This window comes from Antechinus flavipes, chromosome 5 (genome assembly GCF_016432865.1).
Source record: "Antechinus flavipes isolate AdamAnt ecotype Samford, QLD, Australia chromosome 5, AdamAnt_v2, whole genome shotgun sequence".
Taxonomy (NCBI): domain Eukaryota; kingdom Metazoa; phylum Chordata; class Mammalia; order Dasyuromorphia; family Dasyuridae; genus Antechinus; species Antechinus flavipes.
The window spans coordinates 130941453-130965309 of NC_067402.1; the positions used below are offsets into that span (position 1 = coordinate 130941453).

At 33.2% G+C, this 23857-nt stretch overlaps 1 protein-coding gene across 1 annotated transcript in view; it reads left to right on the plus strand.

Annotated features, from left to right (window-relative positions):
- TFEC (transcription factor EC) overlaps positions 1 to 23857 on the plus strand; it is an 89112-nt gene that overhangs the window by 53165 nt on the left and 12090 nt on the right. Inside the window, exons 4-6 of the mRNA XM_052001402.1 lie at positions 1488 to 1583; positions 16421 to 16535; positions 17801 to 17857. Of these exons, the coding sequence (XP_051857362.1) occupies positions 1488 to 1583; positions 16421 to 16535; positions 17801 to 17857 (268 nt within the window). The remainder of the gene's footprint in view (positions 1 to 1487; positions 1584 to 16420; positions 16536 to 17800; positions 17858 to 23857) is intronic.

Consider the following 23857-nt stretch of genomic DNA (forward strand, 5'->3'; position numbering starts at 1 on the left):
AACATTCTATGTAGCAAACTTTTCAGAGATTAGATTATCATGATAATTATAAGCAAATCATGTTTCACTTTCTTAATTTTAACTGGTAGTCCCAATTACTTTTATGTGAATCAAAAGAAAATCCTAGTGAAGATAACTGGATGAGGCTAGAGTCTACATCATTCTCAGTCACATTATTCTTGATTCTTCTAGATCCATGGACATCTTGATTAGGATTTAAAAGTAATGAAAAAAATGAAATATTTTGAGCCATCTGTAGGAGTGTCATTTATCTCTACACGGTTTTTTCACTCACTTTCTTTATTGGTTTTCACATCCTGAGCAAAGAGAACTTGGCACACACTCTATTCCTATATATCCAAACTAGCATTTTCCCCTACAGGAAGGAGTGGAAAGGGGATGACAATGAAAAGAAAAGATTAATGAAGTAGATTGGGAAGAGAGGTGAATTGTATTAAGTTTTTAGGTCTTCTTCCTGGTATATAGACATGTATTTATTTGCATGAGTGCTGTACTAGAATTATAATTTAGGCCCAATCATACAGAAACTTTGTTTTATTTGTTGCTCTTGTACAGCAACATAAACATTTTCAAGGCGAGAGAAAAAAAAAAAGGTTTTATGAGTGAATTGACAGGTTTATTAATCAGTGGTCTTATTTGCCTGAATTCTGTATCTGGAAGAATGATTGAAATATATCAGGGTAACAGCCACCAGTTCCCTTTTATAAGAGGTACTTTGCTGTAGTTGATCATGGAGCAAGTATGGAGAAAATCAACCAAAGGAGAGAAAGTTGATTTATAAAATTTTGGATCTAGAAGAGTCCTAGTGATTACGTATTACAATCTCTCTATTATCATACTAGAGAGTGTTAAAAAGAGCTAGGTACTACAATGGCTAGAATGCTAGTTTTAGTCAAGAAAATTCACATTCGTCGGTTCAAATTTGGCCTCAAACCTAGCTGTGTGTCTCTGGGCAAATCACTTCACCCTGTTTTCTCAGTTTTTTCATCTGTAAAATAAGCTGGAGAAGGAAATGGCAAATTGCCCCAGCATCTTTGCCATGAAAATCTCAAATGGAATTACAAAGAATTGAAAATGATGAAAACAATCCAACAATAAAGAGATTGTTAGTATCAGAAAATGCTATGATGAAATATCAGGGTCACATCTCCTGGTTCCTGGGTTGGGGCTTTTCACACTCTTTTGTGGTTGCTTCTGGTTCACTTTATTGCTTCCTATTAATCTTCATTTTCAGTGAGAATATTTTAGCCATATAAAGCCCATGGACTGACCATTATTTTCAGTATATAAAGATTGGGGGTCATTTTGTAGATGACACAATAATTTAATTTTTTAAATGAAAGCATTTAGCAAGTTTCTAGCTCATGGTCAAAGTCTGAAAAATGTTTGTCAATCGAGTGATTACAGAGATAAAACAGTTGTTATGATTCTATATATTTATTCTAAGTAATATTATATTTTGCTAGATGGATGATGTTTTTGAGAACATAATCAGCATGGAATCAAGTTTTAATGATAAAGGAACAGATTGTCCAGAAGCTCCACTCCTAATGCAAAGGACGGTAAGTGTTTTTAAATTTTGATTGATCTGTGTCACAAAATGATATAGAATAGAAATAAACAAAACTCAAAACTTTTAATAATTATATAAAGATATCTCAAATGACATTTTTTTCCTGCTCTTAAGTGACTGACAAAAATGTATCTTCTGTTAAAAATGATTTTTTTTTTTTTAACTATACTAAGGTATAGTGGAAAAAGAACTCAACAATAGAATTAGGTTTGAATCCTAGTTTTGACATATTTAATTGTATGCTTTTGGCCAACTCATTAAACCTCTCTAATTTAATTCAATTCAATTAACATTTATTAAGTGCCTACTTTATAGGCCCTAAAAAAACTTACAGTTTACTGGAAGGATACATCATAAACACACATATAATAAAATACAATTTAGAAACAGAAAAGCACACTGATAACTAGAAGAATCAGGGAAGACGTTATCTGAGCTTAGTCTTGAAAGAACAAGAGGATTTTGAGAGATTGCAATGAGGAAGTCATCCATTTCAGCTATGGGAGAGGGCCCTGTTTTAAAACAAACAAAAAAAACAAAAATAACCTCACCTTTTCTCCCTATATCCAACCCCCCAAAATGGAGGCAGAAACTGGAATGTCAACCTTGGGGAAAAGCTCAGGAATATAGACTATTTGAAGCAGAAGAGCAAGAAATAAGGCTGAAAAGGTGGGTTGAAGACCTTAAATAGCATCCTGAAGTATTTGTATTTTGTCTGAAGCATCAGAAACTGGCTTTTGAGCAAGGGAAGGATATTGTCAGATCTGTTTCTTAAGAAGATTTCTTGTATAGCCATGCAAAAATGTTGTTTGTCATTTTGTCTGACTCTTTTGGACCCTATTTCGAGTTTTCTTGGCAAAGATACTGAAGTGGTTTGTCATTTCCTTCTTTAAACAGGGTAAATGGTAGTTAATAAGCCTTTGCCAGAATTGGCCTGATAGCCTTGGTTTACATATGGATTTAGGGTCATCTGCATAAATATAATCATTGAACACATAGAAGCTGAGATCACCAAAGGAAAGAGTTTTAGAGTAGAATTATATATATGTATGTGTTTATTCATAAACACATATTATGGCTACATGTACAATTGATCCCCTTTATTCAAAGATTTTGTATTTGTATAATTAATACTGAAAGTTAACTTCACAATTTTTCATAGACATAAGTCCCAGCTGAACAAGGTAACATCCTGCCTTCTTGTTTCAGCTTTAACACTGCAAAACCAAGTGTCCTTTTCCTAGTCTAGTTGTTGTTCATTTGTTTGTCATATTTGACTCTCCATGACCTCAACTTTGGGTTTTCTTGGCAAAAATACTCGAGTGGTTTGCCATTTCCTTTTCTAGGCCATTTTACAGATGCGAAACTGAGGTAAACAGGATAAAGTGACTTGTTCAGGGTCATACAACTAGTGAGTGGCTAAAGCTGGATTTGAACTCATGAAGATGAGTCTTCCTCATTCCTAGCCCAGGGCTTAATCTACAAACTGCTCTTGATCTATTTATTGACACTTTCTTTGTTGTTGCATTTTTGTGCTGTTTGTTAGGGCATTTTGTTGTTTTAAATGGCCCCCAAACATATTAGTAAGAGAAGTAGCTTATAAACAGGCCTTAAAAAACCACTTAATCTCAGCTTGTCTCAATTTCCTCACCTGAAAAAAAAAAAATAATAGCACCTGTCTCTCAGGGTTTTCTTGAAATATTTTGTAAAGAAAGCACTTTGCCCACCTTAAAGTACTATACAAATGCTAGTAGTATGATCAGCATTATTACTTTGTCAGGGGTAAAGATGAGCAGCCTGTGTATGTGAGTATAATATGTAAAAATATGTAAAACCGCTCAGGTCAGTGAAGGACCCTTGTAGAAGGTAATACTTAGAGCTGAGCCTCGAAGGAAGGGAAGGATTTCAAGATATAGATTTAGAAGAGTAAGCATTACCATGGTGAAAAGAGAAACTTATCATAAGGCTCTTAAATAGTATTTATGGCTAGTACAAGTAAAACCTTCTGCACCTAGTACAGAAGCATGGAGGGTATGACTGATGTTGAAATCAGAACAAATTCCTTCGAGATTGGTTGATCCCCTTCTCTTACTTGGAGCAATATGCAGTGCAAGCCAAGGATTGCATCTCATCTGCAATTGCTCACTTAACCTTCTCATTACTAATTTAAAAATGAGCAAGGATACAAGATGTAGTGTATATAGATCCTCCTTCAGGACTCCTTGGGGAATTTCTAGACATTTACATCCTTCCAGAAAATAAGAGAAAAAAGTGAGCACTTCAAATTCTGAATTTAGTTAAGTTTTTTTTCTTTTTAACAACTTAATGATAGGTATTCTGTGTTCTTTGGCATGCAGTATAGGGCAGGAGAAAAAGCAAAGAATTTGCAATCAAAGAAGCCTAGGTTTGAATCCCAACTGTCATGTACTATCTATACAACTGTTATTTATGGTTCTTCATTTATAAAATGATATTGGTGTGGGGAGGGAATGTTGAATAGATCCCTTCTAGGTCTAATTCTGTGCAATTGCGCAAAACAAGAGCATGTTCCTTGAGTACAAAGGTTGTTGGCTCACTTTTGAGGGTTGTATAATTCATATTTTGAATTCTCAAGAAGTTTCATAAAGAATCCTTTTCATTTCCACAAGAATGCATTCCCTATCTCCTGTCTACCAATACTTTTCTGCCCCTGCTCTTAATCTGGCAATTTAATGATGGCTAAAACATTTAATTACTATTGATGAGGTTTTAAACTTGGGATTTTTATTTGGGTTGCTTTGGGAAATTTTGTGCCCAAACTTTGTTATCTTGGGCTAGTATTCCATGACCAACTTTATTGAGGATTGCTATTTCAAAAAATTCTACCTCGAGTCTTATCTCATGCTTTAAGTATAATTAAAGTTTTCTGATCATGATAAATTCTGTATATCTAACTTCCTGGAATGGAAATATTATTTTCTTATTATTTCTTCACCCCCTAGATTTAAAAAAAAAAAAAAAGGTGGCTTAATTTCCTGTAAACTTATTCCTTTTATGTATGAATTTAATTACTTGAAATAATCCTGTTCTTCAATACAAACACACACACACACACACACACACACACACACACACACACACACTGCTTTCATCATGCTTTTCTTTAGAACTGATTTATTCTTTTTTGGGGGGACATTAGAAATGCAGTTCTTAATTTTTTTTATTTTCAAAACATATGTATGGATAATTTTCCAACATTGACCCTTAAAAAACCTTGTGTTCCAATTTTTCCCCTTTTCCCCACTCCTTCTCCTAGATGGCAAGTAATTCAATATATGTTAAATATGTTAAAATATATGTTAAATTGGAACTGATTTCTAAGTATGATTTGATTATAACATATCCATTTCCCACATGTGGAATGCAATATTAAAATGACATTAAATGCATATGCCCCATCTCAGAGAGTATGAACAATTTTTCTTAGCTGTGATTATTGACCATTGTAAATTCATATATGTATTTAATTAGATGTTTTTGATAGTAATTTAAATTTTTTTAGAGTTCATAGCTTGAACACATTTTTTGGAGGGGAAAAAAAAGAACACATTTGGATAAAATAGGCCATTGGCATAAGCCCAAAATGTCAAGATTTAACTTCTAATTAACCTCAAAGCTAGAACCTAGAAAAGCAGGAAGTGGGATAGAATATGAAAACTCACCCAGAGGTTCTAACTGGCACTTAGCAAACTTTTAATGTACTTGTTGAAGCACTCATTGGACAGTATATTTAAATATTTAGTTTTTCAACTTTCAACCTGAATACAGAAATTATCAAATTCTCTTCAATATTATTTAAAAGAGTTTCTCATTCCTTTTTTTTTATTTTTATTTTTTATTTATTAAGTAACTTTTTATTGACAGAACCCATGCCTGGGTAATTTTTTACAACATTATCCCTTGCATTCACTTCTGTTCCGATTTTTCCCCTCCCTCCCTCCACCCCTCCCCCAGATGGCAAGCAGTCCTTTACATGTTAAATAGGTTACAGTATATCCTAGATACAATATATGTGTGCAGAACTGAACAGTTCTCTTGTTGCACAGGGAGAATTGGATTCAGAAGGTATAAATAACCTGGGAAGAAAAACAAAAATGCAAGCAGTTTATATTCTTTTCCCAGTGTTCTTTCTTTGGGTGTAGCTGCTTCTGTCCATCCTTGATCAATTGAAACTGAGTTAGCTCTCTTTATCGAAGAGATCCACTTCCATCAGAATACATCCTCAAACAGTATCGTTGTTGAGGTATATATCTCATTCCTTACTAATGGAAGTGGAACTGAATTGTTGGCTTATGATTATAAGTATTAGACCCAGTCAGTCTTTTGAGACTAGTCAGCTTATTCTTGCTTTAATATTTTTATTGACCAGTGATCTCACCAATGTGTCCAATCCTGTACAATTCATCCATGCCTTCTTATTCTTTCCAGTCTAATAAATCCATCATACAGGGTTTCATTCATGTATGTTTGAGGCTGCATTGAAAGATCTTTCAGTGGCAGGTAAAGAAGTTTATATTTGATCCTACTTAGTTATTGGAGTTTTGAGTATGGAAGTGATGTGGAGAGATCTAAGCTTAAGGACACTCAATTTGGTGCTTGTCTGAAGGATAATGTGAAGGAAAGAGAGAATTGAGACAGGGATATTATATAGGAGGATATTTTAATAATCCAGGCAAGAAATGTCAAGTGCTTGAACTAGAGTTGTGACTATATGAATGGAGAGAGAATGATGTGTTTTAGAAAAAGATACATCGGATAATTGATTGGATATACCAGATTTTAAACTAGGATGTGGTACCTATGGCTGGGTAGGGAAGATAATGAGTTCTATTATGAACACCTGGTTTGAAATATCTGATAGGCAGTGGGGATGCAGGATTAGAATTCAGTAGTAAACTTATGGCTACATATATCAATCTGGAAGTCATCTATACAAAGAGAACCCATGGGTGCTGAACAGTTCACCACATGAAATTAAAAAGAGAAGAGGATCCAAGTTAGAACCTTGGAGGTACATCCAGAATTAGTGATTATAAAGACAAAATAATAAAGCAAAGGAATTCCAGATTAGAATATAGATAAAAGGAGAATCAGGAGAAAACACCGTCATGAAAAATCAGAGAAGAGACTGTCTAGTAGGAAACTGGTCAACAGTGAGAAATGCTACAGAAGATTGTAAGAAAATGTAAATTCCTTGAGGACTTGAGACTATCTTTTGTTTCTTTTTATATGCTCAGCACTTAGCAAAATTCCTACTACATAGTCTGCATGTAATAAATGTTTATTGGTGAAGGAAGAAGATTAAGAAAGGGTTAAGTTTCACAATTATGAGATCCTTGATTGTGGAGTAAGAAGTTTGTCTAAGACATACAGATGTATATCAAGAGCTTCTTGAGGGAAATATTCAGCCAAACTATTTTGTCTATTTAAAGACTGCCTTCTATATAGTTTAAGTTGATCTCATGCTTTTTTGGTGTTGATGTCATAACATTTCGTGGTTTTAACAAGGCTTGGATTCTTTTTCTATTATTATTATCTGTTGTTGAAGAGACATAGGAATAGGACTTTAGTAATTAATTGATGTCTCCCAAGTGATCTGTTCATAAAACACTGGGATGTGATTTCTGGACTTACCAAAATGGGAAATCTTTGTGAGGTTGGCAGTAAACTTGTATGTCCAAGAACTGGCCTAATTATATGTAGAGAGATTTACTTAAAGACATTTATGTATTGAAGAATTTTTTTTTTTACCTTAGGTACTCCATAAACTATTTACTATTTCATTAAACTGTTTTCTGAGTTGAAGAGGGGGTTGGGATCTATGTTATGAAACTGTGGACCTCCTAAAGTTTTGAATTCTTATGGTAAATACATGAGCATTAGGTTGATCACAATTTCTTCAAGCAAAATTACATTACTACTTTAAGGAAATGTTGGCATTTATGATTTGGGTGGAGATTGGAACAAGATGATCTCTTATCTTCTAATTTTAGTGTCCTGTTTTTAAGAAATAAAAATATCCTTCTAATTTTAAGTGTCCATAAAGTAGGATTTTTAGCATATTGTAGTCAGAACTACATAATATAATTGTGAATATAATATCTTTTGTGGGAGTAGGGTGAGATTTGGAATGAGACCATATGACTGGTAAATTTTGTCTTTTAACATAAAAAATAATAGAGGCAGTGACAGTGGGACTGTAGGATTAGGTGGTTTAGTTCATTCCTTGGAGGACAGCATTCTTTAGCTTTTTGGATGTTTTTTCCAGAGTAAATTGCCCATGTCTCTATTTGTTAATAGAAATATTGATATTTGAATCAATGTTTGTGTCAGAACACTAAAGAAAAAAGGAAGAGGTGGTAATAAATTGAATGTGTGCCAAGAGATTTTAATGACCACTTACTGATGATAACCATGAAACTATTAATCCTCAACTCTGTTTCAGAAAGAATAAATTATTTTCATTAGAGTTAGTTTGTCAAAATTCATATAAGAAAATGAGACCTCAAGGAATAGTTTTTTGCTTTGTTCATTAAGCCTAAGTTCAGATTTTCACACACTCCCTCTCCACACTGATGGATGATTTTATTTGGGGAAGAGGAGATAAAACCTCTTTCTATATGGTTTTTCACCAGTTACTAGATGCTGTTGGTGTAGCTCTTTCTACATGGTAGATACCAAATAATCATTGCTGACCAACTGATTAATCATTAAGATGACCATAAAGAATCAATAGTTTGACCATTTTTACTGCTGTGATGAATCAGAAATTCAATCCCCTGGATTAGTTAAGTGTATAGTCAATAAATGCATGGATAGTAAATACCATAAATGCTAGAGTAGTTAGAATCCATGAAAAAGGGAGATTAAAATGCTTTTGCCAATTTCCTGATTTTGGGGAATGATATGTAGTTCTTAGAAACAAATATCAAATAGATAAAATATTTCCCTTTTATATTACTCTGTGAGAATGATTTTGTTATGATGATGAAAATGCAGCTGCCACATATTAGGAAAGATAATAAGTTGGTACATATAATTCTGCTGACCCAAATAACTCATGTCTTCATCTTATTTTCTCGGCATTTCTTCAACCAGGTAAATGTAAATGCTGGTGGCATTTGGCAATCTAAGTAAACTGTTAGAGTTCAAAACCATTCCAGGGATGGGATTGAGTAAATATTAACAGCCCACTTTGCTTAGCTGAGTAACTTCAAAATGTGCATAACATCAGTGAGGAAGCTTTTGTCAGTCACATCCTGGACCGAATTAGTCTTAAAGTCCAAGAAAGAGTCAAAGTTCACTTTTGTGCAGAAGTTTCAGCCTAGATTTTGTGCTTATTGTTTGCAAGTTTAAGGCAAAGAGAATGATGAAGGAAAAAGAGAAAACCATTGCTATTGTGAAGGTTATAGACTCTCCAAAGTTCAGACTGGTGAGCAAGTAAATTTGGGCTATCTTTCAGTGTCTTGAGTGTGAAGTGCAGTAAATGCTATGCTGAAACTAATAATTTTAGAAAAAATAAAAGAAGGTATCTTGAAAACAGGCTATCGGAGCACATGGAAACAGGTTAACAAGCTTTGGTGGCTGAGTTGATAGATTTTCATGCTATGTACTTTATGAAAACTTTAAAATTCTATGTGTTTTATTTTCTACAGGATTATTAGAACCAAAGTATTGTACTGCTCTGGCTTTTTTATTTAAAGGGGAAACATTAAAGTCAGATTCATCCTGGGAAGGAACTATATGCTCATTTGTATAAGTGTTTCTATATTAAACTAATTATATTTTATTGGAATTGTTTAATCAATATATTGGATAAACATAAAGTACATGTGTATATATATTCCTATAAATGTGAAAAGAACACGAAAAAATTTTCATTCTCTTCCTACATTGGATTTTCTCTGTTCAACTCAAGCTAGAAGGAGGAGAGAGCTAGGTTTTTAAAATCTGCTTTTCATATAACTTTGTAATGCATTATTTGTACTCAAAAAAATGAGTGGGCCTTCTTTCTATGTTCAATGTTTGCCAAAGCTAGATTCTTAGGTTCAAATGATAAACAGAAATGAGTCAGGATTGAACTCAACAGTGTATCCTAAAACTGTAAAAGTACTGTCTACTGCATTTAAATGAATAGGAGCCCCAAAGGAAAATGTGTTAATCTTTGAAAAGCTAAGCTTTTCATGTATGCATACATTGTACATGTACATGCTCCCCTACTGAGTTCTGCATTTATGCCTGTAGTTTATCTTCCTTTTATGTCCCCAGTTGTTCTACCTAATAGCCTCATGCTAACTTTTCCCATCAACCCTTCTCTGTAATAGTATGGCTGCATCTCCAGTGGAAAAGCAAAGCAGAGGAGCCAAGAAACAGTCTTAAAAACTCAAACAGCCTTCTGCTCAGTGTTCCAGGGAGACAAAGGATGGCATTACGTTTGAAGGCCTCCATAAGTTCCTGTGTCCTTTTAATTAATTATTCATTCAATGAGTGTTTACTGAGTATCTATTCTCTACCCATCTATGCTTTAAGTGCTCTGGGGGAAACAAAAGTAGCAGGTGAAACAGTCTTATTAATGACATCTTCTTAGAAAGACAAAACTAACATAGGAAATACTAAGGCAAAATAATCACTAGCCTTTGTGGAACATATAGTATGTGGAATAGAAGTTTAAAAGAGGCAGGGGAGCATCAATTGCCTAAGGTAATTAGGGGAGACTTTTTAATGGAGGTGTACTTCCCACTGACTGTCACTTAAAGGATGAGAGGAATTTTGAATTGTGGAGAGGAAAAATGGAGGACATTTGAAGTAAGGTTAATGTATTAAACAAAGGCTGGACTGACTAGAATTAAAAGTACATGTTGGGAAGGAGCAGGAGATGTGGATGGATAGATGAGATAGAGGACCTTGAAAGCTAGGAGGAATTTAGATTTGATGTGATTGCATAGGGAATCATGTTAAAGTCTTAAGCAAGAAAGTAACTTAATGGAATTGGTGATTTTAGAACAATATTTTATCATTGAGGCTTGGAGTAAGGAGAAAGTTGTGAATAGAAAGAACATGTCAAACCGTAGGTTAGATGTGTTATTAAATTTGTATATTTGGTCTCTGAATCTGTAGAGTTTGAGCTAAACAATCATATCTGTCAAGCCACACTTGAACTCAGGACTTACTGTCTGAGACAAAATTTTTAGTTTCAGATTCAACAAGGATTTATTAAGTACCTGATCTGTGGTAATTGTTAGTAGTAATACTTAAAGTCTACAGACATCAGATGGAAAAGACTGGTTCTGCTCTATAAAAAGATAAGGTAGACAAGGCACTTTCTGCTGAGGAGAGGAAAGAAACTGAGGAGCTCTAAAAGTCCATGGAATTGCTCCCAGCAATGAAAGGAAATGCAAAATAGTCTAATGATCAGATGTTATGTTATCCCAAGATAGGGTAGGTCATACCCTGAATGTAAAATATTCAATATTAAGTCAAATGTGTTTGAAAAAATCCATACAATCATGTATTTTGATGGTGATGATGTCTTTAAATTCTATATCTTTACCCAAATGAAACAGAAATAATATATGATTTTGGGGGGAAAAAGAGATGAGGTCACATCAAGAAATTTAAAACTTGATTATGGGAATTTTGCAACAGATTGAAAATAGATACTCTTGGCTTGAGCTTTAATATTTCAGATTTATATCTGTATACTGTGCATTGATCAATCCCTTGATTATAAAATGGTGATTTTCATGAGTTGCTATAGTAAAAAAGTTATTACACAGGGAATGTTGTTGTCTAAGAAGTCTCTTCAGGCATTGATAAGTAAGCCTCAGATGACAGGCATAATATCTTTTGCTAGATCTATAATTGAAGCCTTTCCAAGTCTGCAAAACTTGGTAGAGCTTGAAATAAAAAAATGTAGAAGTGCCCAAATAATCAGAGCACTGTACTTGGAGTCAAGGAAATGAATTCAAATTCCTCCTTAAATCATTTAACTTCATTTCACCTCAGTTTTCTTATCTGTAAGATGAGGATAATAATAAGCGCCTACTTCACGAGGTTATTGGAAAGATGAAATGAAATCACATGTAAAATATTTTACTAATTTATTGGGATAGAAACCAGATTTTTGATTAGTACGGAAACTTTCTCTTCTAACTTAAATTGGCATCTTTTATATTACTTATAGTCACAGGACCCTGCAATATGAGGTGACTTCTATAAACATCCAGCAGGTATCAGAGCAGGACATGAACTCAATTCTCCTTGGCTCAGCTATCTATCCACTAGGTTCGGTTTTTTATTTTTTATTTTAAATCAGATTTTATTTGTATAAAATTTTTTTTATAATTTTTCAAATATAGTTTCTGGGTTTGTTTAAGCAGGTATACCTTATTTAATACTGTCTGCAATTATTTTTAATTTATTTATTTACTATTTTTTCCCCAGATACATTCAAACCTTTTTTGAGTTTTAATTAAGAATAATAATTAAGAAACCACATGTGAAGTTATTCAAAACATTTTCATAAAAATGTGAAAAAAGATCTCCCATTCTAATGAAAATTTAAAACCCTCAAGAAAAATTAAGTTAAAAATAAAGAGAGAGATAGAGAATATTTCGATCTATATTCAGACTTGATCAGTTCCTTCTCTGGATATGGATAGGATTTTTCATTGTAAATCCTTCAGCTTCAGCGTAATTATGGATTGAGAATAACAAAGTCATTTACAGCTGGTCATCTCAGAACATTGCTATTACTTTGTTTACAGTATATTTTACTTTGTTTATGGAGGACTTTGCAGGTTTTTTTTTTTTTTTTCCTGAGAGCATCCTGCTCATCATTTTCCAGAGAACAATAATATTCCATTAGAGAAACTTGCTCCAATTTTTTTCTTTTACAATTACCATTACTAATTGTATTCCCCCCCATTTATTCTTTCTCTTTTTACTCTGGCCTTCCTCAAGAGTATTTTGATACTGACTAGTCCCTCCCTCAATATTAGGGCAGACTTTCTTAAACTTTTTCCCATTTGCAACCCCTTTTTGCCTGAGAAATTTTTAATGACCTCAGGTATATAAAATAGGTACACAAATCAAACATTTGCTGATAATAAATCATAATTTTGTGACCCCTACATTCAGTTATGAGACCCCATATGGGCTCATGACCTATAGTTTAAGAAGTTTTGCATTAGGCCATGGTTTCTCTATTTTTGTATTTGTCTTATTACAAGGATTGGACCTTGTATATAACACAGTTTCCAGGTGAGTAAACTCCATTTACCAGTATGGATCAGTATCTTCTTGGCAAGTTGGAGAGTTAGTTCTAGGATCAAGGGCCATAAATTTATGTCATTGCATGTCAAAACAAGGGAAAGGAGGGAAGAGAAGGGAGTAAGCATTTCTAAAGCACCCACTATGGGGCAGACATTGGGCTGAGCATTTTACAAATGTTATTTCATTTTATCTTTACAAAAACTTGGCAAGATAGAAGTTATTCTATCCTCATTGTACAGTTTAGGGAAACTGTGATGAACCGCGTATTTTAAAATTAGCCGGAGTCAGGAATTCAGGTTAAGGGAAAATCTTTGATCTTCATTCTTTGCGGAGGTGAAGGGGGATCACGATAGGGATGTGAGCAGCTGCGACATGAACCCAGCCAGCAGTCTCCCTCTACCTCTCTCTCCACCCACCCAAATCGTCCCTAGGACGATTTCCTATACAATACATCAGAACTTGCACAAAGAGTGGGCAGGGGCCATTCTTTCTCCAAGCATATATTAATAGAGTATGGTCCAATTACTATTTAGCCTCATGTGCTTGGGACCTCAGTGCATCAACTTGAGCTTCAGCCCATTACAGGAAAGTGAGGCAAGTAAGTGCTCAGTCACTTGGCTCAAGGTCCCATAGCTAATAAGTGGCTGAGGTTGGATTGGAGCTCAGGTGCTCTCGAGTCCAAGTGTGATGCTCTATCCACAGCACCACCTGACTATCTTGATGATAGAAATGGGAACCCAGATGCTCCATGTTCCAAGGTGAGCTCTCTGTTGACTATCATTTGCTATTTCTATAACCATCTATAACCATACAACTTTGAAAATGAAGAATCATGCAATTCAAATGAACCAAAATTAGAGGGCAATACTGTAAGTGCTGGGAATAGAAAGAGCAAAATATCACGGTCTCTTCATAAAGGGAGAGTAAATTCTACTAAATTGGTAACTGTGTGAGGTTATGATATGGACAGAGTAGGGAGTGATTAAGACTGTAAGAGAACTCCAGACAAGTTGCTTTAGGAATATGTGATCTAAAAGATCACATTGGGGGATCTGGAAAAGATAAATGGATATAGGCATTTGATCCAAGAAGGGATAAAGGGCTTTTAAAATATAGAAATGAGAAGAAAATACTTTTCTAACACATGCATTTCATTAAAGGGAAAGCAAATGGAGAGAGAGAGAGATAGAGAGAGACAGAGAGAGAAAATATATGCTATAGGAGAGAATTGTCACCGAGAGAGAGGGTCTAACTATGAAGATTTGGGAGTCAGCTATGCAAAGGTAATAATTGAAACTATGAAACTGGATAAGATCACCAAAAGAGAGAATGTAGACTAGGGCGAAGGACTCAGATCAGAGCCTCAGGCTTATACTCTTGGAGGGAGAGAAGAGCAGGAGCTGCATGACAAAGCAAAAAAGGAGATTTTAGATAGTAAAGTAGAAGAAATAGAACTATTAGAAGAACTTTTTTCACAGAAACTAAGTAACAGATCATAGGAAAACTCACTAGATTTGTAATATGAGCATCTGGGATCAAATCTTACAATCTACATGATACTAATGTGTCAATTCACTCAAATTCCATTTAACTCTAATCAATAAACATCAAACATCTAGGAAATGTTACTCTGTGCCAGGCATTGTGATAAGTACAAGTTATACAAAAATGAAACAATTCTTACTTGCAAGAACTTATATATGTGTAATTATATTTGTGGCTAAGTATATCAAACACCTATATACCCAAAAATACAGAAGAGACAGGCTAAGGAAGCAAGCTTTCTTATTCCTAGCACATACAAAACATCTAAGAACTAGGGATCAAAATTCAAGCAATAAAGATAGTTTCTGCCCTTGTGTTCTAATGGCAGTAGAGGAAGGAACTAATATAGGAAGAAGATCTCAAAAACAGGGGAGAAGATATGAATAAAAACTAATGGACTCAATATGATGGGCAGGGCTATATTGGGCCAGAATAAGGAAAAAAAAGTCCCGGAAATGGTTCCCGGGACAAAATCTGAGGTTCTGGCAGGAACATGGTAAATGTGATGGCCAGAGGGGAGAAAATATGCTATGGAAATGGTGTGAGGTAGGCTCCTTAATACTGGCAAGATTGTCGGTTAGGCAGGAAGGATACTAGTTCTGGTGGGGAAACTTAAGCTAAAAGTGATACTTGAGCATCATCTTGGAAGTTAGAGATTTATGAGACAAGCTGAAGGGAGTAGAATTTGAATTTGCAATCTAAATCTAAATCTAAATCTGCAATCTTCCACTTCTCTTGCAGATTTAGGAGGCAGGGCTTGTTTAACAACACAGAAAACTGAAAGATGAATTTTGGAAAAAGCTATGGGATCTAGCAATTAAAAGACCACTGCTAACCTTTGAGAGAACAGAGAGATGAAAACAGAGTTCAGATTCAACACAAATCAATAATGGTGGTACTGCTACAAATTAGGAATTGGAAAGAGATGGCTCTTTCTTGAATTTTAGGAATGAAAGGTAGAAGGGATATGGACTGATAGCTGGAGGGGATAGATGAATCAAAGAAAGAGGCCATATCTAGTGGAATGTGGAAAGCTTACTATTTGTCCAGTTCTCGGTCCTCTAACTAAAATGAAATCTAGCTATTTAAGATGGAAATCTTGTTAACTTTCAGATCCTTTATATAAAATACAGCCTTTTCTTTTTTTTTCAGTGATAATCAGAGCAGATTCTAAGCATGCTTTGAAATTAATTTTCTTAGGAGTTCAAATACATGAACAGATTTTCTAAAATTGCCCTGGTATCTATTTCAAATTGAGCATAAGTAATGGCATTCCACAGAGTCATTCTTTTGGAAGTAACTTAAGTAACACAGTCTTACTCTATTTGACCCATACATTATTATATGTTAGCCTAGACTTTATATGCAGCTAAACTATAAGCAAGAAAAGTAATCCTTTCATAAACGAAGATGTTTCATTTAACTTTAATATGTGATACTCCTTTTGATTATGAGATGCTTCATAATATTTATTTAGTATTTAAATTAGCATTTAAAGTATTTGATATTTAAAAGACTTAAATAAAATATTTTTATATTTTAAATATAATAGTATTTAAAGAAATTCTCCTTAAGTCTTCCTTAGTTTTAACTCGATTTTCAATGAAGTTTCAATCTCTCTTCATGCACCTATTAATTTCTTCTAAGCCGTGATTCCTAAATGTTTTTACTTTTATTTAGCTAGGCTATGGAATAGACCTAAACTCTCATAATACTTACAAATATTTCAGGAATTCTGTTTACATAAACACTAGAGCTCACTTTTAGCCTAGATAGTAAGCACCCATTCCCCGGTATGTTTTAATCCTTCCAAATATTTCTATTTTATTGCTATCGGATGAAGATTTACCAAAATTTAATAAATGGAAAATTTGTTAAAACTATTTTACAACTAGCAGTAGGGTTGATGATTTCATTAATCTATTTTGATTTTTAAAAACATTTTTCTTCCTCCTCTTCTTCACAAAGTTATCTGGAAGCATCTTGGATGTGTACAACGGTGACCAGGGGATTGCACCAGTTAATACGGGGCTTACTAATGCCTCCTGTCCAGGAAGTCTACCTGTGAAAAGGGAAACCCCAGGTAATATGGCAGTGCTATTTTTATATCCTCTTAAAAATCGCACTGTCAAATGTTGATAATATATTTGATGAAACCATATGTGATGTGTGTTTGTTCACACTACTGACACAGCCATTTAAAATAGGGAAACTCAATGTGTTCTTTCCTTTCTCTCACAACAAAGTTTTTCCACTGAAAAATCAGTTTAGTATCAGGCTGAATTATTGATTATTTGGACACTGGTTAATCTCATAACAAGACTATGTCACATAAAATAATCTGACAAATTTTTTTCATTTTCAACTGCATCAATGCTATATCAGAATAATATCAGATTAAAAACAATAAATTGGTGAATTAGACCAAATGATTATTTAATATCATGAACAAATGAGTTGATTTTGTTCCACTTTCCAAGTGGAGCTGCTTTCATTTGCATTTTGCCATTACACCAAAAACAGAAAGAATAAGACTGAAGTTATAATCACTTTTAACTTCTAGAACTAGAATAGAACTTAGTGTTCATCTCTTCTATTGTTATGTTATATTACATAGAAGAAAATTTCCCCAGATTTCCTGATATTCACCTAGCTCTCCAAGAGCAAAAAATAGTTAGAATTAAATGTTTACACTGACTTCTTATTTTGATGATTTAAAATGATTAATTTTTTAGGGCATACCAATTTTTCTCACTTTGGATCTCAATGCCATAAAAAGGTAAATCCTGCCTAATATAATAAATTATATCTATTTATCTATAAATATAGATATATACATATATCTATATAAAACCTTTCAATAAAACCATTCAAAGAAAATGTGAAAATATTGTATTGAGGATTTTTTATTTAATTTAAAGAAATTATACTTATCTAAAGAATTGCTAGGAGAGTGTTATTTATTAGAGAAGATATAATGAATGTTTCAAGAGAAGGATCTTGAAAATCAAATAAAATTCAACTCAAGAGATCCAGAAATCTAAATTTCTATGTAAAATTAGGTAATAAAATAATATCTATAAAAGCAAGGGGGAAAGAGTATCCCTGTTGGTGACTGATCTTCTGATGGCCTACGCTTCCCATATGAGATTCTATGAATTACAATTATGACTTACTAGAAAAGTTTCAAATTTACAAATAGTTAGATGAAAAATGCACAATTAGTAGTATTATCTGAATAAATATCCTTTTACTTAATTTTAAAGTCTTTTGATGTTACTAGGTATATTAAGTAAGGTTATTCAAACCAATTCAGTGGTTTATATTAATACTATTGCTTTTTGTCAGAAACAGATACTCGGGCTCTAGCAAAAGAGAGGCAAAAAAAGGACAATCACAATCTCAGTGAGTATACTTTTTTTCTTAACAAATAGTTGATAAAAAAAGAATATGTTGTAACTAAAATATCATGCTGCCTTTCTAACACACTTCATATCATATCAAGTGAATATCAGTTAACTGTATAGGTTGGATAGAGAAGAAGAAAGAAATTTGGAAACTCATTTTTTAAAATGTTAATTATTTTTACATGCAATTGAGGACAAAGTAATTTTTAAAAAAAAGTATCTGCTGTATAATATCAATAATTGTGTCAAAAAAGACAGTGTTAGTAAAAATTATATTAAAGGCAACTATTTTTCTATGAGAAGAGGGTTAGAAAGGAAAGGACCCATCATAAATAGAAGAGTAGACAAAATATTCTAAAACATTAATGAAATTATTGTGAAATAATGTAGCAATTTTATACAGAATATGCCTGAATTTTATTAAATGTGATATTCAGAATGAATATCAAGTCCTTTTTTTAAACTGAAAAATCTTGCTTTCCTTTATCACTCTTTGGTCAAAGAGTGTATGTACTATGTTGTAGTTTACTAATTCAGTGGTTTATATATCAACAAAATTATCTCAAGAAAATTCCCAGTTTTTTACTGTAAAAGAAATAAGTACAGAGCCTCTTCCTTCTGTTCCTCCTTCCTCTGACAACAGTAAGGATATCAAAACTTTGCCTAGTGTAATCCTTGCAAATGTAGTTCAGATGAATGCATATTGGTCAATTGTATCATGTAATAAATGCTTAAATGGAGAAAACAAGACAATTTGGTGTTGGAAGTTGTGCCTTTCATAACATATAACAGGTGCACAGAGTACATAAGTGCTTAAGTGAGCCTGACTAAATGGATATGAGGTCTTATTGTCTAAGCAACCGAATTCAACAAAAAGAGGAAAAAGTAAGGGGTGAGCTGTGTAGAGGGTGATATCTGTGCACAGACTACATATCCCTGCAATGCTTGTAGATTGGGAACCTTCCTCAACAGAGGAAATGTTGACCTCATTTCCCATGAACACATGTCTAAGGGGTCAGCAACACATTCCATAAAGAAATAAAGGACAATTGTCATAGAGCTGGAGCAATATTTGTTGCACATGGTTGGGCAGTGCCAATACAATAAAAAAAGATTACCAAAATAAATTTACACTTTTAATGCTACACCAATCAAATTAGCAAAAGGATATTTTATAGAACTTGAAAAAATGATGACAATTAGTTTAGAAAAACAAAAAGTTCAAGAACATTAAAGGTAATAATGAAAAGAGTTAATGACAAAGGAGGAACAGTACTTTTAGACTTCAAACTATAAATTATAAAGAAAGCAGCAGTTGGTATCCAAAACAGCTTGGGTATTGGTTAAAAAAATAGGAAGAAAGGTAGTTCAATGGAACAAACTAGACAAGGGAGAATCAGAAACAATGATATTGAATAAAAGAATCAGTTTTGAGTAAAGTGGAAAGACTTAGGAAACATTTCATAAACATTGCTAGGGAAACTATAAAAATTATCTTACAGAATTAGGCTTAACCAACAATATAACTTAAATCAATAAGTGACCAAAACATTAAAGATCATAATATTTTTTAAAAAATTATAAGAGCAGCAGATCATTCATAGCTATGGGTAACAGATGTATTCTTAATCAAGTAAGGGATAGAAACAATTACAAAAGATACAAATGGATAATTTTAATTATATGAAACTGAAAAGCTACTACACAAATTTAACTCACCTAAGATAAAAAGAAAACTATTCATATTGGGGATGGGGGGGGGAACTTTGTGTTAGATTTCTTTGATAAAAGATAATATAAAACATATAAATAATTAATAGCTCTACATAGTGGAAAAAGAATATAGCTTCTTACTATATTGTTTCCATTCCAGACAGAATTAATCATTATAAGTTATTTTTCTAAACCAGGACAACTTAGGGAGTCAGAAAAACAGATCTTAGGATACCCAGGAGGGGGTTTATCTGAGAATATTCCCAACAAGTAGCAGTACCATTTTCAGAGACTGGAAGAGGATAATGATTGAGCACCAGAGCGGGAAGCACTGGGGCAGGAACTAGCTTAGGGTATGGTTGCCATATGGCAGCTGTCACCAACTCTCCAGTTGTGGGTAACAGGAGTAATGGCATGCATGGGCCCCAGCTATGCCCATGGGCGTAAGAATAGCCTCAGAAGGAAAGGCTGCTATGTGGTTCTGTTTCCAAGAGAAAAACAGAGACTTCATTTGCTTTTACCCCAGCACTGAGTTATTCAGTGGAATAAGTAGGACAGAGGCTCACACCAAAGTAGAGTCTGCACTTCAGTTAATCTCCCATCTGGGGACTTGCTCACAGACAGAAACCTGGGTCAGGAACTTGCAGATCTCAGACCAGAAGGGCTATGAGCAGACCTCCTCCTGGATCACAAGATATAAAAAAATAGATATAAAAGGAAGTTCAAGCCAGACGTTCCCCAAAATGCATAGAGATCCACATTAACAAATCCAAGAAAAAGAAATGGGCTAGATGAATATGTAAATAAATATAAAGATAATCAAAAGTCATTTCCCTGTAACTGTGGTCAAATGAAATGAACAAATTGTTCTAAAGAGAATTAAAAACTATTCACATCTGTATCAAAGAATGTTGCAAAATATTAATAATAGAAGGAATGCAAATCAAAGCAATCCTGAGTTTTACCTCATATCTTGAAAATTGGAAAAGATAAATAAAAAATGGCAATAGTCAATTTGGAAGTGTTGTAGGGAAATAAGAATACCAGTATATTGCTGGTAGTGATGAATTAACACGGCCATTTTGGAAAACAATTTGTATAATTATGCAATAAAGTGACTGAAATGTCCATCCCCCTTCCTGAGTTTATACTCCAAAAAAGTCATTAATAAGAAGAAAGTCTTTTTATATACCAAAATATTTATAGTAGCACTTTTTATGATACCAAAGAATTGGAAACAAAATAGATACCCCTCAATTGGGGAATGACTGAACACATTATAATATATGAATGTAATGCAATATTATTATGGTTCAGTAAGAAATGATTAATATCATAGAGAAAAGCATGGAAAGACCTACAGAAAAGCAATATACACAGTAACTAGAACAATGTAATCGAAAAGAATCACATACGCAATCACAACAAAACACAAAAACGTGGCAAAATTATATAGAATAAGCATGGCTCTAACCAAGACATATGAGAAAATGCCCTTACCTTACTTTTTTGCAGGTCCATTAGTACTGCATATTGTCTCAGACTTTTAAAATATATTGCTCAGTCATACTAGGTTTACCTCTTTTACTTTCTTAGGCTTTAAAACATATTATTCTTTATTTTATCTTTTATTATAGTTTTTTTTATTTACAAGACATATGCATGGGTAATTTTTCAGCACTGACCCTTGCAAAACCTTCTTTTCTACCTTTTCCCCTTCCCCCCCCCCCCCCCCCCACCTCCTCCCCTAGATGGCAGGTAGACCAATACAAAAACATATTACTTTTTACATAAGAGTGTTCTCTAAATAGAGAGCAGAATATGGGGAAATTATGGTGGTATAAAAAACAAGAGACATTAACAAAAAAATCTTTAAAAAAATAAAATTAAATTCTGATGTAGGACAGATGAAAAGTTTAGAAAGTCCTAAATATGGGAAATGTAGGCTGATTATTAACATTATAACTTTTCTCAGATGAATTTGATAGGCTCTCATACAGCTTATCAAATGAGAATAAATGTTAAGTGATTTGCAAATGTCAAATGCTAGCTGTCTGACTTGTAAGTAGTATATAAAAGAGAGAAACTCAAGAAGAGGAAAAAAAAGTTGACCCTACAAATTGTGAGTTACTAAATGATGCTAATTGGTAGTTAGAAGGGAGGAGAAGATGAATTGCAAAGGAAAAGATGAATTGCATAAGGATCTAAGGATTGCTCTATACATTTCATTGACTTCATTGTTGTACTAAGGCTATGATGAAAGATATCCTATATTATTTCATTCTGAACTGGAGCATAGTATTCAGTGTCATTAAATAGGAAGAAACAAAAAGGAAGTAGAAACTGCTATTAAGCCAGCTGACTATGTGTTCAATATTCACTGACTTATTCAAACATTTTTAAAAAAATAATATCTGTTTTAGTAAATGACCCAAACCATTTAATGGGTAAGAGTATAATAATTTTAGGGCTATTTCTAAGTTAGAGTAATTTTTTCTATTTCTTTGAAGGTCATGAGCTTGAAAAACAGAATAAAAAATGGCAACTTAAGGTTCAGTTCAGTATATTTAATTAAAATTTGAACTCTCTTGACTCTGGTCTTATCTTCCCTCTCCCTTCTCTGAAGTTTATATATTGTCATAGCCATTTGCAGATTCACAGAAACTGAGAATAGAGGAAGCTCCTCAATTCCTTTATAGACTCAGTCTATCTAAATTCAACTCACTCAAAAATCACATTGAAAATTGTGGCCCCACCTGCCATATTTGGAGCCTTTTTTAGAACGGTTTATTTCTAGGCAAAAATCCCAGTAGACATTAGCCACAGGCACATTGCGACTCTAATGCTGGATTGTTCTCTTGAATGTACTGCTGGGTATTACTTGAACCATGAACAAAAAGTATTATGCTTACCTATTTAAGAAATGGCTCTTCTTACATTTAGCTCTAACAAAAGAAAACTCATGTCTTCATCTGTTGTCAACTTGATTTAAAAGCTAATTGAAATCAAAGCTCAGATCATGTTACTGAATCATCCCCATATGATTACTTTTCATCCACTAGAAGGGGCCTTAATTTGGGAGATATGTGGCTCCCTTATCTTTGCCTCTTAAAACAAAATCAGGCAGGCTGCTAAAAACTAGCTTTCTTTTATCTTGTCAGTTTAAATATTATATAAATATAACATAAATATGCATACATTATATGTATATAAGTAAATAAAATAAATAGAGTCATTTAACTTAAAACATATTGGTATCTGATTCTTAAGAGTTTTAGTCATGGTGCTTCTGAGTATCTTACTTGCTTTTTAAAGTGAAGTACTTATTCATCCATTGGAAGAAGACATATTTTTACAACACAGTGAATTTAATAAATGATTTTGAATGCTGAAAATATACACATTTCACATATTACTGATATTATAATATATTTTCTAACATTTTTCATTCAACTTTGAAAGATACACATGGATAAATAACACTGGGATCTAGAGTTCTTGTTCTAATTGATGAACAACACTGAAATTTTACAGAGCACAAAAATATACATTTTGCGTATAGTGATTTAAAATAATAAAATGTGAAAGGACCTGAAAAGAAAAACCCATCCTAATTTTGATGCAAGAAAAAGCCCTTTTAATCCAGAACTAAATATTATTCTTTATTTCATATGTAGGGTATATGAATATATCCTATTCATATAGGTATGAGAATGTTTGGATATGATAATAGTTATTAGTTCAGATACACTGAAATAATTTTCTTTTGTTATTCAGGTTTGTCTAGTTTTTCTTCTCTCAAAATTAAGTACTTATACTTAACCTTCCTTCTAATTGCATCCACCAGAAAAACAATACAAAAAGAAAAACCATTGTGTTTTGCTTTTGGAGAAATTTTGGTGGGATACTTCTAAAAGTGAAATCCTTTAGCTATGATTTGCTTTGCAGAGTGTTCTCACTAAGATAATTGATGTTCTTACAGATTTATGTTATCCTAATGTCTTCAAGAAACAGATCAAAATTATTTTGAAATGTCTTATTGATCTACTTGGGAGAATTTGATCCATCTTTCTTTTTTCTGTTTAAGTTCTTTACTTTTTAGTATCATAGATTTAAAGAAGAAAAGTATCATTTAGTACGAATCTCCTATTTTTTTTTAATTTAAAAAAAAACAGCCAATATGGTGAAAGTGTTATTCTTTCCCAGAGTCCCAATTTGTAAGGCAGCAGAGACAGGATTTGAATCCAAATCCTCTGTCATCAAATCTAGCATATTTTTCACAATA